At 37.9% G+C, this 17,863-nt stretch overlaps 1 protein-coding gene across 1 annotated transcript in view; it reads left to right on the top strand.

Annotated features, from left to right (window-relative positions):
* mGluR (metabotropic Glutamate Receptor) overlaps positions 1-12,748 on the top strand; it is a 555,546-nt gene extending 542,798 nt beyond the window's left edge. The window contains exons 11-12 of the mRNA XM_070094390.1: positions 1,676-1,856; positions 8,575-12,748. Coding sequence (XP_069950491.1) covers positions 1,676-1,856; positions 8,575-8,675 — 282 coding nt within the window. The 3' untranslated portion in view covers positions 8,676-12,748. The remainder of the gene's footprint in view (positions 1-1,675; positions 1,857-8,574) is intronic.
* The last annotated feature ends 5,115 nt before the right edge of the window (positions 12,749-17,863 follow it).

The raw sequence follows: 17,863 nt of genomic DNA, 5'->3' as shown, positions 1-17,863 counted from the left end.
ACACTGGTGTCTGTACACACACACACACACTGGTGTCTGTACACACACACACACTGGTGTCTGTACACACACACACTGGTGTCTGTACACACACACACTGGTGTCTGTACACACACACACTGGTGTCTGTACACACACACACACACTGGTGTCTGTACACACACACACACACTGGTGTCTGTACACACACACACACACTGGTGTCTGTACACACACACACACACTGGTGTCTGTACACACACACACTGGTGTCTGTACACACACACACACACTGGTGTCTGTACACACACACACACACTGGTGTCTGAACACACACACACTGGTGTCTGTACACACACACACACTGGTGTCTGTACACACACACACACACACACTGGTGTCTGAACACACACACACTGGTGTCTGTACACACACACACACTGGTGTCTGTACACACACACACACACACTGGTGTCTGTACACACACACACTGGTGTCTGTACACACACACACTGGTGTCTGTACACACACACACACACACACACACACTGGTGTCTGTACACACACACACACACACTGGTGTCTGTATACACACACACACACTGGTGTCTGTACACACACACACACACACACACTGGTGTCTGTACACACACACACACACTGGTGTCTGTACACACACACACACTGGTGTCTGTACACACACACACTGGTGTCTGTACACACACTGGTGTTTGTACACAATCTTGTTTCTTTGTCCATGTGAATCTACATTAGCTAAATGAGTTCTACGTATTTAGTGCTCACCCGCCTGTGAGACAGCGGACCGCTAACAGCAACAGCCTGGTCTACATTCTAAAGCGGTCCGTATTCTAAAGTTGTCGACACTGTAACGAAGTTGCAGACATTCTAAAGAAGTCGAAATTTTGAAGATGTTGACATTCTTAGAATGTTGAAAACATCATTAGGTAGACAACCTTTTTAAAATGTCGACAACCTCTTCAGAATGTCGACTGCTTTAGAACGTCAGCCTGGTTAGTGTGTCGACAACTTTGTCAATGTACCTCCCCAGACTGTCGACCTTCTTTAGAATGTCGGCAAATTTCCTAAAAAGCCTGCAACCTCGTTAGAATGTCGACTGTCTTAGACATACCTCTTTAGAATGTCGATAACCTCTTTAGAATGTATACTAGGCTGTTGCTGTTAGCGGTCCGTTGTCTCGCATCTTTGTCGCGGATGTTTGACATTCTAACGAAATTATCAACATTTTAAAGAAATTGTCGACATTCTAATAAGGTTTCCAGCATTTAACGAGGCTGACATGTTGAGAAAAGGTTGTCTACAAAATAACGGTGTTGTCAACATTCTAACAAGGTTAGCATTCTAAGGAATGTGTCTACATTCTAACGATGAATAAAATACACAACATCGCTAATGGACCAAGTCGGACCGAAACGTCGACTGACGAATATTATTAGACCCAGCTGGCCAAGTGGTTAGCGCACTGGCCTGTGAGTTTCAGTACTCGCCTGCCACAGGGTTCAAATCCCACCCGTTCCATGGTTTGTTTACATTCCAACGAGTTTTTCAACAGTGTAAGTAGGTTAAGTCTCTCCTGTGTGCGGGTTATTTGTGTATTGTTCCAGTTGCGGTGTTGTGCCTTTTTATTCTCTGTAGCTTCTTGAATTTGTTTCCTCAGGTGCAGATAACGACTCTATGTGTAGCCATCTCGCTGTCAGCGTCAGTGGCGCTGGTTTGTCTCTACTCTCCCAAGATCTATATCATTGTCTTCCACCCGGACAAGAACGTGAGGAAACTCACCATGAACAGCGCCACGTACAAGAAGGCACCAGCTTCCAGCGCTGCCTCCGTCAATCACGGTAATGTTTTCTCGGTGTGTGTGTGTGTAACTGCCTCTTTAATTATTTTGTCACATCTGCCTTGGACATCTGCTACACGGAACCACTTTTCCCATCTGACTTGAAGTTAGCCTGACTGTTAGTGGGTATAGGACAGACACCATTAGGAAGAAGGGAGGGTGCCCTGTTATGTGTGGCTATCAGTAGGTACAGGAAAAGAGCTATACTCGTGGTGCCTTGTCTTCAATGTAATCTGTTCATCATATCACTGTCTTTATCAGATTATTGTCTTGTATATTGTTTTTAAATTTCCATTAATTATAGCACTGCATCCTCTTTCAAATCCTTCCATTAGTGAATCATTCTGAGATTTTTTTTTTAAGCTTCTCTCCACTTTTTCTATAAGTTACACTGTGGCCACTTATCTCCATTGCCGGTACATAAAAATCTTCATTATTTGTTATTTCATGTTCTTTGAAAATATGTTATGTCTTCTCTCTTCCTCCTACAAGCCATCGTGGACATATTTCATGTTTTCACCCTTGCATTATACCTCAGTAGCCGGTTTATAGTCGTCTTTCGACGACTATAAACTACACCTCTTCTACATATTCCTGAACTGTTGTATAGTTCCTTGATAATGTGAAAAATCACGAAAGCGCTTGCAATTTTATTAATTTTTCACAGTGGTTGTTCTGCATATTGTGATATCACCTGTTTACTGTAATCTTATTGCAAACTTAGTTAAGCAGCCAGTAGGAAGACAAATACGAATCTTCAGAAATGAGTCGCCTGTCGAGCGCCCAGAATCACTGTAGCTGTAGTCAATACTGACGAAGGTTGAGAGGGAGTGACGAGGAAAGTCGAGAGGGAGTGACGAGGAAAGTAGGGAGGGAGGAGGCAGGTTAAGCTTCTTAAATGTTCATCTTGTTTCCCCGCAGGTAAGAGACAGTGCAAGACAGAGAAGAGTACAGTGGAGGAAAGTCGAGCATACACGTAAGCAGTCAGCCAGGAGAGTACCATGTGTTAGAGCAGTCAGGTGTAGTGACTCAAGCGTTTGAACAGTCAGGTGTAGTGAGTCACGTGTTTGCACAGTCAGGTGTAGAGCAACACGTTTGTTATACAGTCAGATGTAGTCATGCATGTGTTAGAGCAGTTAGGAGTAGTCTCTTACGTGTTAGGACAGTCAGGTATAGTCACACGTGTTAGGACAGTCAGGAGTAGTCGTGTTTTAGGACAGGTGTAGTCACTCGTGTTGGAACAGTCAGGTGTAGAATTACACCTGTGTCATAACAATCTGGACCTGGCTATAGCACCATAGCCGGGTCCATATGTATGCAGAGTACACAAAAATGTTACTGGCAATATCTAGCCACTGTGTCCTGATGGACAAAAATCATTTTTGCCAAAACGAGAGAGAGAGAGAGAGAGAGAGAGAGAGAGAGAGAGGCTCCCCTGGTTCTGTACAGTAACTTAGGATTGCAAACAAGGGTCTTCATTTAAATCCACTTCCAATGTTAGGAATTCAGATTCAGGAAGGATATAGGAAAGCACTGGTTTGGTAATAGTTGTGGATGAGTGGAACAAGCTCCCGAGTACAGTTATTGAGGCTAAAACGTTGTGTAGTTTTAAAAATAGGTTAGATAAATACATGAGTGGGTGTGGGTGGGTGTGAGTTGGACCTGACTAGCTTGTGCTGCTGGGTCTGGTACAGTGCTCCATCCTTGAGTGGGGATGACCAGACTGGGTGGGTCATTGGGATAATCCGGGGGGGGGTGTCATTGGTCTTATCCGGGGGGGGGTACATGGACCTGCTCCGCATGGGTCAGTAGGCCTGTTGCAGTGTTCCTTCTTTCTTATGATCATTAAGTGATAGTGACTCTTCCTGTTAGTAATGTTTGTGTCACGTTAGACTAGTGATATGTCAAAGGCACTATTATGTTTGAATAGTATGATGTCACTATCATGCTAGTATAGTGTGGTATTAATCATTATCATGTTAGAAGAGCTTGATGTCACTATTATGTTAGTGTGATGCCAATCACTTTCATGTTAGAAGTCTCTTGCCATCTCAATATATTGTAATAGTGTGATGTCACTATCATGTTATTATAGTGTGATGTCAATCTCTATCATATCACTAGCATGTTAAACAAAAAAGTCATCATGTTCTGCAAAAGATGTCGCTATTATGTTATACAAAAGATGTCACTATCACCTTATATGAAAGATGTCATCATGTTCTACTAAAGTTGTCACTATCACCTTATATGAAAGATGTCATCATGTTCTACTAAAGATGTCACTATCACCTGATACAAAATATATCACTATCACCTTATAAAAGATATCAGTCACTATCATGCTGACCTTATTCATTATCATTTTACAAGTCAGAATCACCATGATAGACACGTGACGTCATTCATTATTTTCGTACTGCTTGACATGTGTGTCGATGTGTTTCTCATTGTATTGTTGTATTCAGGGCTCTTGATCTAAGGAATTGGAGTTATCCCCTTCCACGGATCAAACCTGATTACCTCCCATTCCTCAGGGGCTATGATCTCTTCCCCCTACGAGTTTTCACTTCATTATCATCGTTATTAGTCATTATCACTATCAGTGTTATTCCTCTTGTTATATTGACCATCATTATTTCGTTATCATTGTTATTATCACGACTGTTATCACCTTTTATTATTACAATCACTATCATTATCACCATCATTACGATCATCACCAGTACTATCATTTGTCATTCCTATTATAATCACTTGTCATTACTATCATTATCACCATCATTGCCATTTTCACTATCATTATCAATACTGTCATTACGATATTTATCATTACCATCAACATCACTAGCATCATCATCATCAGAAGCACTACCATCACAACTATTATCATCTTCACCATCAATATCACTACTAGTACCATTACTATCACAATTACCACTTCCCCAGGCGCTATATGACCCAAGAGCTTAACGTTTACCCCTGATTACAATAATAATCTTCCTCAGTTTCGTTACTTAGTGTTCAGGAGGAAGATCACTTGTGTGTGTGTGTGTGTGATATATATATATATATATATATATATATATATATATATATATATATATATATTATTTTTTTTTTTTTATTATCACACCGGCCGATTCCCACCAAGGCAGGGTGGCCCGAAAAAGAAAAACTTTCACCATCATTCACTCCATCACTGTCTTGCCAGAAGGGTGCTTTACACTACAGTTTTTAAACTGCAACATTAACAACTATACTCTCATACATTCCCCTCTTTGCCTCCAAGGACAAAGTTCTTTGTCTCCACAGACTCCTAAGTGCACCACTCACTCTTTTTCCCTCATCAATTCTATGATTCACCTCATCTTTCATAGACCCATCCGCTGACACGTCCACTCCCAAATATCTGAATACATTCACCTATACTCTCTCCCTCCAATCTGATATTCAATCTTTCATCACCTAATCTTTTTGTTATCCTCATAACCTTACTCTTTCCTGTATTCACCTTTAATTTTCTTCTTTTGCACACCCTACCAAATTCATCCACCAATCTCTGCAACTTCTCTTCAGAATCTCCCAAGAGCACAGTGTCATATATATAAATACACATTTTTCTCTTACAACCCCATATATATATTAAACAACCACGGTACATCACACATATATACTATATACTCTAACAGCCTCACTATCCTCGTATCTTCACTGCTTTCAGTAACCTACCTCCTACACCATACACTTGCAACATCTGCCACATATCCACCCTGTCATACGCCTTTTCCAAATCCATAAATGCCACAAAGACCTCTTTAGCCTTATCTAAATACTGTTCACTTATATGTTTCACTGTAAACACCTGGTCCACACACCCCCTACCTTTCCTAAAGCACACATTTTATATATATATATTATCCCCCTATAATTTTTGCATATCCCCTTTGCCTTTATACATTTTATATATAATATATTAAATAATTGCACATTTTATATATATATATATATATACTGCCTCACGAACTTCCCCCACACACAACTGGCTTTCCTCATATATATATATATATACATTTTTCCTCATATTCCTTCCATCTTCCCAATATCTACCTCTCCATTTAATAACACATTTTATATATATATAAACAAAATGTGTATATCTCTCATTTGCTCTCTTTTTACATTGCTTCATCTCTTAACTTCTCTCTTTTTCTCCATATACTCTTCCCTCCTTGTCACTTCTACTTTGTGCTAACTATATCTCTTTATGTGCACCCACTATATCTAACACTATATATATATTGCCTATTATAGCCCATATAATAGCTGTTTATATCTTACCCTAACTGCCTCCTCTTTTAGTTTATAAACCTTCACCTCTCTCTTCCCTGATGCTTCTATTCTCCTTGTATCCCATCTACCTTTTACTCTCAGTGTAGCTACAACTAGAAAGTGATCTGATATATCTGTGGCCCCTCTATAAACATGTACATCCTGAAGTCTACTCAACAGTCTTTTATCTACCAATACATAATCCAACAAACTACTGTCATTTCGCCCTACATCATATCGTGTATACTTATTTATCCTCTTTTTCTTAAAATATGTATTACCTATAACTAAACCCCTTTCTATACAAAGTTCAATCAAAGGGCTCCCATTATCATTTACACCTGGCACCCCAAACTTACCTACCACACCCTCTCTAAAAGTTTCTCCTACTTTAGCATTCAAGTCCCCTACCACAATTACTCTCTCACTTGGTTCAAAGGCTCCTATACATTCACTTAACATCTCCCAAAATCTCTCTCTCTCCTCTGCATTCCTCTCTTCTCCAGGTGCATACACGCTTATTATGACCCACTTCTCGCATCCAACCTTTACTTTAATCCACATAATTCTTGAATTTACACATTCATATTCTCTTTTCTCCTTCCATAACTGATCATTTAACATTACTGCTACCCCTTCCTTTGCTCTAACTCTCTCAGATACTCCAGATTTAATCCCATTTATTTCCCCCCACTGAAACTCTCCTACCCCCTTCAGCTTTGTTTCGCTTAGGGCCAGGACATCCAACTTCTTTTCATTCATAACATCAGCAATCATCTGTTTCTTGTCATCCGCACTACATCCACGCACATTTAAGCAACCCAGTTTTATAAAGTTTTTCTTCTTCTCTTTTTTAGTAATTGTATACAGGAGAAGGGGTTACTAGCCCATTGCTCCCGGCATTTTAGTCGCCTCATACGACACGCATGGCTTACGGAGGAAAGATTCTTTTCCACTTCCCCATGGACAATAGAAGAAATAAAAAAGAACAAGAGCTATTTAGAAAAAGGAGAAAAACCTAGATGTATGTATATATATATATGCATGTGCGTGTCTGTGAAGTGTGACCAAAGTGTAAGTAGGAGTAGCAAGATATCCCTGTTATCTTAGCGTGTTTATGAGTTTATGTGTTTATATATATATATATATATATATATATATATATATATATATATATATATATATATATATATATATATATATATTATATATATATATAAAATGTGTATATATATATATATATATATATATATATAAAATGTATATATATATATATATATAAATACACATTTTATATATATAAATACACACATATATATATATACACATTTTATATATATATATATATATATATATATATATATATACACACATTTTATATATATATATATACATTTTATATATAATATACACATTTTATATATATATATATATATATATACACACATTTTATATATATATATATATACATTTTATATATATATACACATTTTATATATATATAATGTGTATATATATATAATGTGTGTATATATATGTGTATATATATATATATATATTATATATAATGTCGTGCCGAATATGTAAAACTGGTCAATTAGCAAGAACTCATTTAAAATTAAGTCCTTTCTAAAATTTTCTCTTATACATTTAAAGATATATTTTTTTTTCATTAATGAAAATTAATTGGGTTGGCATTGAAAATTGGGTTGGGCAAATGTTTTGTTAGTGGGATGAATTGTAAAGGACCTGCCTAGTATGGGCCAACAGGCCTCCTGCAGTGTGCCTCCTTTCTTATGTTCTTATGATAATGTAAAAAAATTTTAATTTTGCACCAAAAGAATCTTACAAAACTTACCTAACCTTATTATAACAAGAACAATTTATTTTAGCCTAACCTAACTAAATATATTTTAGATTTGTTTACAATAATTTAATACTAAACAAACCCAGTGAAATATATTTTTTTCGTTAGGTTCAGAATGATTTTGGTGAAATTATTGCATACACAAATTTTCACTTGTGCTATATGGCAAGATGAGCGTTGCTATTTAAGCCAATATCGCAAGTTCTGCCTATTCGGCACGACATTATATATATATATATATATATATATATATATATATATATATATATATATATATATATATATATATATATATATATATATATACACATACACACACACTCTCTAGAGCTGTGATCAATATAAAAGGAAAACCTAGAGGGTAAAAAAACACGCTGTATATTTCGACCCCAACTGAGACAGTCTTCAGGCATTCCATTTTCACCCTGTGTTTCTTACTCTCTTCGGTTTTGTGTTATGTTTATCATGTGAGTTATCTATTTACATTATTTGACACTTTTGTTTTTTTTCCCCGTGGCAGGCTCAGAAGTGGTGAAGCTGCAGACGGTGCCAGGGACGCCCTCCCGCACGGCTACCGAGGGAGGAAGTCAAGGCGCCATGGAGAACGAGGCACTTCTTTGAAGGAGACACAAGTCGACTAGGAGGCTGCCTGGAGGACTCTTCCCTCCCTCCCTCCCTCCTTACTTGTTGCTTGTGCTGACTCGCGACTTGTGGTTTACTGGAAGATTCGCGAGTGAGCCATTGTTATTTCTGTCGGGCGGGTCGCTGGAAGGCCACTGGAGGCTTCGCTAGGATGACACGTCGGGAGGTGTTGTCTTTAATAACATTGTTCCTGGGACAGCAAGCTTCTCCAATAATCGCTAAGGATGACTTGTGTAACCTCCCAAAACCAGCATGTAGAGCACTCTTGGAGCCACAGAAATACCTCTATGCAACGCTAAACGTAGCATTTAACCCCTTGCATCACGTGGGAAAAAATAGTGCAAATCACTACCGATAATCAGATGGAGAGATCGTTGAATGGACAGTCTTGCCAAGAATACCAACGATCTCCGAAAGATGGAAGGTCCTGCCTTCCGCGTCGATTTAACACTGGCGGATAAACACTTGAGTTCTCCAATACCTCTTTGAATCTAACAATTTCAGGGCTCAAGCTCCATCAGGATAGTCGAAGAAGAAGCATCGTGGAACCTCTGCTTCTGCGATTTTAACTCCGTGATATAAAAACATTGGAAGTGTCTCCAGCGACTAACTTGGCTATTGTTTTCCTATTTGTATGTCCACCATGTTTTAGCTAGCTCGTTATCTCCCCGCTCCTCGACCCCCCTCCCCCACAACCTATCACCAGCCACTGCAGTGTGTGGGTTACTCTACCATATCACTAGTGTTACTTGCTATTGTAATGTGACAATATTATTTCAGGAACTGCGAGTGTAGATTACCTGACGCCTGTAATGGTTTCATTTCTGGTGAAGAAATCTACTCAAGTAATATGCAACGCGTGTAAAGTGATGCTGATAATTTACGTTTAAGTAATCTACGTTTAATGATGTCTCGTGCGTTTACCTAAGATTTTTCAGAGTACGTAAGGATGCGAGATCTATTAAGGGTGTTTACTTATGCGAGAGAGAGAGATGCTTCGGCATTAGTGAGCACGAATGACTTCTCATAGATAGATATATAATGTCCAAAATCTCTCATTAAGTTTGTGCGTATGTATTAAACATCTCCCTGTTTGTGCGCACGGGAGGGAATATTACGTAACAAATAAGAAGCATGATACTTTGCATTTTTAAAAATAATCATAATTCTATGAGTGCACAGGAACGCTCGCCTTGTCCTGCGTGGTTTACACGTCATCAGCACAATCAGCTGACAGTGGACAACGTAGTTGCAAGTGATTGACTGTTATGTTGTTATTGTGGACCTGTTCCGCGGACTGAACACACTCCTCTAACTCTCATCAGTGCCAACAATGTGCAACTGCAAAGCATCGCTTCGACATGCAGCTGCATGGAAGGACAAAAACGGCACAACCAGAATCGGTATTTCGGCGATTCAGCATTAACTTCCTCCTCGGAGGGGGAGCAACTAAAAATAAAAGTGTTCTTGTTTTCCCATTTTTATATTTGCTATTTATATCAGTGTCAAACCTATCCCCGAAGCCCTAAGTGTTACATTAATTTAGAGGTTTTTAATATTTACTAGAGATGTATGCACAAGTGGTATTTCGAGTACCAAAAGTATAAGACTGCTGGTGTGTGAGTCCATTTGAGCTGGACGGTTTGTGACATCACGGACACAAGAGACAGATGTCACTGTGCTTCAGGGATGTCAGATAATCTTAACGTACCACCGGATAGCGATTGGACAGATCAGGCCACGGATTAACCCAGATACTCTTCAACTATATTTTAGATACAAGATAAATTCGACGATGGAATAATGGCTGAGACAGACCGCAGCTACTGCAGGTTGCAAGATCAAGCACATAAAAGCAAAACAAAACAATATTAATCAAAATTGCAAAGTGGGCTCTGCACAGCCCCTGTATAAAAGTATTTTTTTTTATATCGGGACACAAAAGTTAAATTAAGTTTTTGATGAAATGGTCCAGTAGATTCCTAATCCTTGGCGGACTTCGAGAAACTCAATTTCTAAAATAAACACTAAGAAATTAAGCAGAATTAAGACGTGGATCGGAAGCTAAGAAACTGGAGAAAAATATTAATAAAAACACTAAGTACGTAACAGGAAGAAAGATTAATTATTGAGAAACTGAATGGTCCAAACACCAAGAAACTGACTGGTTTAAGATAAATATCTGTATAGCCCTTGTGGCTTAGCGCTTCTTTTTGATTATAATAATAATTAAGATAAATATGAACCACAAGTGATGCAGAGGAGGAGGATCTGGCAGAGTGGACGACTGGCAGCTAGACTGTTAGGTACACTCACAGCAGTCACATCAGCAGCATGGAAAGACAACATATCAACCTCATTCCCATTACTAGAAAAAATTATTCCGACGAATGAAAAACTCAAGTCTGAGGATATTCTTGAGAAGAAAAAGGATGACATATACTGTTATTGATGTTATTAAGACGTAAGGAGAATATAAGTCTGATGCATTTATGATAAGGCTATGTAATGTAATCTTGCAATTACCTTACTCTCAGATTTTCTCATTTTCTCTCTCAAAATATACATGTCTAGTTTCACATGTAGTTACTATGGTGCTTTTTTCTAATCTCTGAACAGTTTTTTCTGTCTTTCTCATCATCATTCTCTTTGTCATTCCTTCATTTTTAAGAAGACAAATATTGACAGTATTTTGTGTCTTAATAAAACAAACTTGAAACTCTAGACTCAACGATGGGAGTCCTCCCCATTGGTCTACAGTTTTGACCAATAGGAGTCCGACTTTGTTGCTACTGGACGGATTCTCTTGTTTTTCTTTTTTAAATCAATCGCAAAGTGAGTCTTTGCTAGTTCTCATTGGTTAATTGTTTTGACCAATCACCATACGCGTCTTCTGACCCTGAGCCCACGGAAGATGACGAATGGTCGTTGGAACTGTGTGTATACTTTGTTGAATAAATGTCTGTGTGTGTGTGTTTGTGTGTGTGTGTTTTCCTGTGTTTTTGTATGTATGCGTGTGCGTGTTAGCGTGCGTAGGTGTCCGTGTGCGCTCGCTGCTGCTGTTTAAATCTGTAAGTTCGTCATTGATACATACACCGTAATGCAACAAAAAACACAGAATACAGGTGGGAGGAGAAACCAACGTATCTCCTCGATTTTTTCCGTGTTTCATATGGTAGTCTTAGATATTCCATTCTCTCTCTCTCTCTCTCTCTCTCTCTCACACACACACACACACACACACACACACAATCACATTCGATATTTCTGAATTTACTTCTAATTTCGTTAGTGACATAATAAATACAAATAACTTCACCATTTTCAACTTGGTCACAATCTGGCATGACACCACAATGTTTTTCATTCCAATTTTCATTTCATGAATGACTGAATATAAATGACTTCAGAGCGGCGCACCGCTGTAGAACTGTAAATAAAAAGTGATGTTTATACTTCTTTAGTCAATACTCATGCTGTTCTCAAGTGCACCTTTGTAAATAGTAACGTAGGCATTTGCACAAAGATACTGTGAAAGCTTGGAGCAAGGATCCGTTCTAGACTTAGTGAAATCCAATTCTCTCTATTAGGATTACGACACTCATTATTCTTCCTTCATCTTACATCCTCCTTGTTGGATCTGTGCGCTAATGTTTATTACTATTATCATTGTTATTGACATTTTTATTACTAATATTACTTTTCTAATATTAACACTTGCTTATTTTGTATTTAATAACACATTCCGTTGTATGTTTATGCTTTTTATTTGTGTGGAGAAACAGTACTGTGTGTGTGTGTGTGTGTGTGTGAGTGAGAGAAAAACAGACACGTTACCACTGCCACCAGAGTCAGACCCGTTGTATGCAAACTCGCTCTCGGTTTAAGAGGAAAATCGCAGAGAGATTTGGTGAACCATTAAGTGTAAAGTGCGCCTATGTTTATAAATAAATACTGTGCACGTACATTATAGTCCGCAAGGAAAAAAAATTATTGGACAGAACAAATACAAATAATACAATATACAAACTAGTGTCTGTGAGCAACTGGCTTGCACGCGATCCAAAGTCAACACAGTACTTGTGTATGTATTCATGCATACCAACTGGTCACAAATTATGCCCACAGAATACGGTGTGTAGACACCAGTAACGCAGATCGGTGACAAGGTCTATTCAATTTTAATACATGGTCAGTCTAAACAGCTGGACAAATGCTGAGTCTATGAAGTATAGTGCGTTGTGACTGTACAGAAATAGGAGTCAGTAGACCAAACCTAAGTAAAACTAAGTCCCAGAGTGAGTCATAGTGAATCCCACACGCAACACATGTCATGGATGCCTCCATAGATTAAGTCAGTCCCATTCCTGAGCATCTGTCTCAATCTGGAAAACAGTAAATTTATACACAACAAAGTACGTACTGACATAAGACAAGTTATGTGTTCCTGAGAGTATAGCAGTGTTTTCTGGATACCAGTCCTAGCCGCTGCTAAGACTATTACAATTAAAAAGGTGTTTACTTGGAATAGTGTTACTGGGGACAAGGGACCTCGCTCATCCTCAGTCTTCAACAAGAACAACTGAGCAAGTGAGGAAGGGTGGAAGATTTTTCATGCAGTCAGTCAGCATAGATCAGCTGAGCACTGATGCAGTCGTTGAGGTATCAGACAGCACGTCATCGCTGCCACAGTATCACAAGTGATCAATATAAACCTCTCGCAGGCAAATATAAACATAGTAGAGTCAATGATAATTCACATCAAAACTATACACATTGTCCTAGTTCTCAGACATTGAAAGTATTTCCTAGGATAGGTTAACAATTCATAACGTAAAACTAATGATTACACGGTAAATTACGAACCAAATAATGTGTGTGTGTGTGTGAGGTCATAATCTATAAGTCATTTTCACGTAGTTTATCCTTCAATTTCTCCGTTTAGTGGAGACCAAATGGGTCACGCTCCACATTTTCTATCATATTCATTGTAACTCACAACTGACAAAAATGGTTTAAGACAAAAAGGCCTTACAAGGGCTAGTTGAATGGGTTGTTCAGTTTAAAGTCATCAATTACACAAGCGTATTTTAAGGCTGCATTTCACTTCTGCAATATAGTCTTGAATATTTCAACATTTGAAATAAGGCTTGAACCAAGCTTTAGAATATATTCAAGGATATAAGTCTTTCGGTGTATATTCTCCGGCCAATAATGTGGCGTTCATGTTTTGTTTGTCAGGAAATAGACCCGTGAAGTTTTAGAATTTTGAGGGAAAATAGGGAGAGGTTTACATCCCTATTTAAAAATCTAAACGATTATATGGTAATTAGTAGCTACTTACAATAAGTGTCTTACTATAACGATATTCTCCTGTCGTAGCGTTCGTTGATATATCATAACTAGCTCAGCGAAATGGTGAAGTCTTTGCAAGCTTCGTACAAAGGTATACAAATTTAAGTGCTGTAAATCATATAAACAAATTATCTTGGGTTACTTGAATTTTATTGATTTATTTTAAAAATAAATGCACTTTTATTGCAATGCAAAACATATTTCAGTAACTAATTCGTAACTTTCTGAAGACTTCTCGGGGACTTGAACGCGGCCAGACAAAAACAGATGCCAGCAACTCGACCACTGTAACATCTAAATCTCGGATCATGTGTGTTGTCACTGGACTCATTTGTGTTGCCTAACAAACTCTCAAAAAAAAAAAAAGTTGCCTATTTAATACAGTTATTCCACATTCATTATCAAAGTACACACACACACACACACATTCGACCCTATCTTTCGGAGGTTTTCAGACTGCCAGTTCAGTACTCTACATTTTACGAGATAGAGGGTCTGCGCTGTATGATCCTTGTAGGTTTAGCGCTTCTTTATTATAATAACGAGACAGAGGGTGATAAAATAACACTCAACTGGGAGTCTTTTTCTCTGAGAAAATGTGCGCAAAACCCTGAAGGAAAGTCTTCCTAAATTGCAACCCCATCCCACCAGTGTCCTGCTCACATATACAGAAGCATCCAAAATTATTATTTGAAAAGACTCCCTATACAAACCAAATTATTTATAATAAATGCCTAAAGGCAGAAAAAAAAATTAGATCCTTCTGCTGAAAGAAATTTGATCGTGTCCTCTGAAAAGCTTGGAAGGCTTCAGTGCGATGGTAGTCTGTATGTTGTTAGTTTCAAGTCTATCGTCTGCAGGAGAGGTCCATTAAGGGTGTAATTCATTGTACACCAGTTAAGAACCCTTTAACCCCTGAAGGGAGACCACTCTCTCCCGCCTTCGCATTGGTCACACTCGTCTTACTCATGGGTATCTCATGGAGAGGCACCCTGTTCCTCTCTGTGAGCAGTGTCAAGTTCCAGTATCGATTAGCCACATTCTGTTAGACTGCCCTCTCTATCAACGAGCACTCACGCTGTATAGCCCTTGTGGCTTAGCGCTTCTTTTTGATTATAATAATATCAACGAGCACGCAGAATTTACCTCCAACGTCGTCTTCGTTCTACTACTCTCTCTTTACCTTCCCTTCTTGCTGATGGACCCTCCTTTAATCCTGACTCTCTCATTGACTTCTTGACAACGACTGATTTACTCCACAAACTCTGATGATACTTTTCGCACTCCCCTCAGCCCTTTCTAGTTCAGTCTCTTGCTGCCCTTTACCCTTTCACCATCCACTACCCCGCTGTTATCCGTAACCTATTACTCATCCATCTCCCTTTTGCCACCTGATGCCCTCGCTTCCTTCCTGCCCTGCAGCGCTGTATAGTCCTTGTGGCTTAGCGCTTCTTTTTGATTATAATAATAATACTTTAACCCCTGAAATAGGAATGGAAGTAAACTGTTTATTATTTTATTTTATTAACACATCGGCCGTCTCCCACCAAGGCAGGGTGGCCCGAAAAAGAAAAACTCATCATTATTCACTCCATCACCGTCTTGCCAGAGGCGCGCTTACACTAGTTATAAAACTGCAACCTTAACACCCCTCCTTCAGAGTGCAGACACTGTACTGTTTATATATATATATATATATATATATATATATATATATATATATATAATATATATATATATATATATATATATATATATATATATATATATATATATATATATATATATATTAACCGTTTATATGTACACCGAGAAATGTATACAAGTCCTTTCTAAAATTTTCTCTTGTGCGTTTAAAGATATATATTTTCATTGTTAATTTTGTAACAAAAGACCCTTCAGAAACTTTCCTAACCTTATAATAAGCGCAATTTAATTTGGCCTAATCCAACTAAATATATTTTAGATAAGTTTACAATAGTTTAATAATAAACCCAATGAAATATATTTTTTTCGTTAGGTTCAAAATTATTTTTGCGAAATTATTGCATACAAAAATTTTCGCTTGCCTTATTCGGCAAGAAGAACGTTGCTATTCAAGCCAAAATTTCAAGTTTTACCTATTCGGCACATGTATATAAATTTATATATATTTAAAGGAGATGGACCGGTAAGCCATCGAAGGCTACGGTCAGACGAACTTACAAAATATTTTCACCGAGGGGGCTGTATAGCCCTTGTGGTTTAGCGCTTCTTTTTTTATTAATTCACCGAGGGGGTGTATTTCTCCCAGTGTATATATGCCAATACTTGAATCCCTATTTTAGGGATTAAAGTATTCTTGTCAGGTGATGAAAAAAGGTTACCGTGCAGCCCTCTCGATCCCTTGTACAGGCTTCACGACCCTCGTGCATCCTTCACGACCCTCGTGCATCCTTCACGACCCTCGTGGAGTCGACAGGTTTCAAATCCCATCAACCAAGTAAGTTTCCTTTAAACCTTATTTTAAGGATTAAATTATTCTCGTCTGGTGGTGAAAAGGTTATGAGTGCAGCCTTAGCAACCCTATTATGTACGAAAGGCTTTAAACCCCCATTAACCAATCCACCAATTATCTTTCCAATATATGTATTAAAGGTAACGGACCATTTTATGATTTCGTGTTGGGAAACTGTTGTTCTTTTTCCTTACAAGTTTTATCCTTCCTTCCCACAGGATCTGTGCACTGAGAAGTGTATTTCTCTCAGCGAATATACGCTAAGAGCTTACCTTAATTCCTATTATAGGCATAAAGTATTCTTATCCGGTGGTGATTTGGACACGTGCAGCCTTAATGACCCTCGTGTAGTAGATGGACTTTCAGCCCCATTAAAAAAACATTTTTCTTTCCGCACACGATATATACACCGAGAGGTGTATTTCTCAGTGTGTATATGCTGAGAATTTACTTTACTCCCTGTTTTAGTGATCCAAGTATCTTGTCTCATGGTGGGTAGGTGATATGCAACCCTCGTGTAAATGTAAGGCCTTAAAACCCATTCACCAACCTAACCTTATCCGATAGTTGTTTTATCTTACAGACAGTTAACGGGTATTGATACAGATATTTGCATGCATACATAGATGGAAAAATATTTACAAAAAAGTGGTTATAATAAAAGCAAGTTAGCAGTGATGCCAATTGTGTTTATAAGATTTATCAGCATCCCTATCTCTGTTACTGTCTACTAAACTGTTATACATGACTTTCTCCATTTATGTATATATACATCCATTTACATATTCATTTACCTTTCCACATATATATAAATATCTACCTAACCATCTGTCTACTCATGAAATACCCCCTCTTTTCGCTGTATAAGAAATAGTATCAGATTATGAAAGTGAAAATTAAGATATTTCTCTCTCTCTCTCTCTCTCTCTCTCTCTCTCTCTCTCTAACTTGATACTGAGATGTATCTATCTCCACAAATCAACTCTGTGGATATATAGAATATAGCGATAGTTAAGTGTTGCACTCGTTATGTTATATTTACAAACTTGTAAATTTCTTTTTAACAGAACGTGATATATAAAAGTAAGAACTTCCATTGTAATATGATGAAATTGTATGCCACTTTTTTCATATTTATAAGTTAGAGATATTTATATATTGTTTACGAAAATAGTTGGCATTTTTGATAATGACATTTCTAAGGTGTGTCACAAAACGCATTTCTTTCGTGGTAGAAATTATTTGTGTAAAGTTTTTTATCATTTACCTTAATGCACTGATAAACTGTGTAGTAACTACCACCTTGTTAAATAAT

Source organism: Cherax quadricarinatus, chromosome 45, assembly GCF_038502225.1.
Source record: "Cherax quadricarinatus isolate ZL_2023a chromosome 45, ASM3850222v1, whole genome shotgun sequence".
NCBI lineage: Eukaryota > Metazoa > Arthropoda > Malacostraca > Decapoda > Parastacidae > Cherax > Cherax quadricarinatus.
Note: the sequence above shows the minus strand (reverse complement) of the source record. Positions and strands in the feature narration are given on the sequence as shown.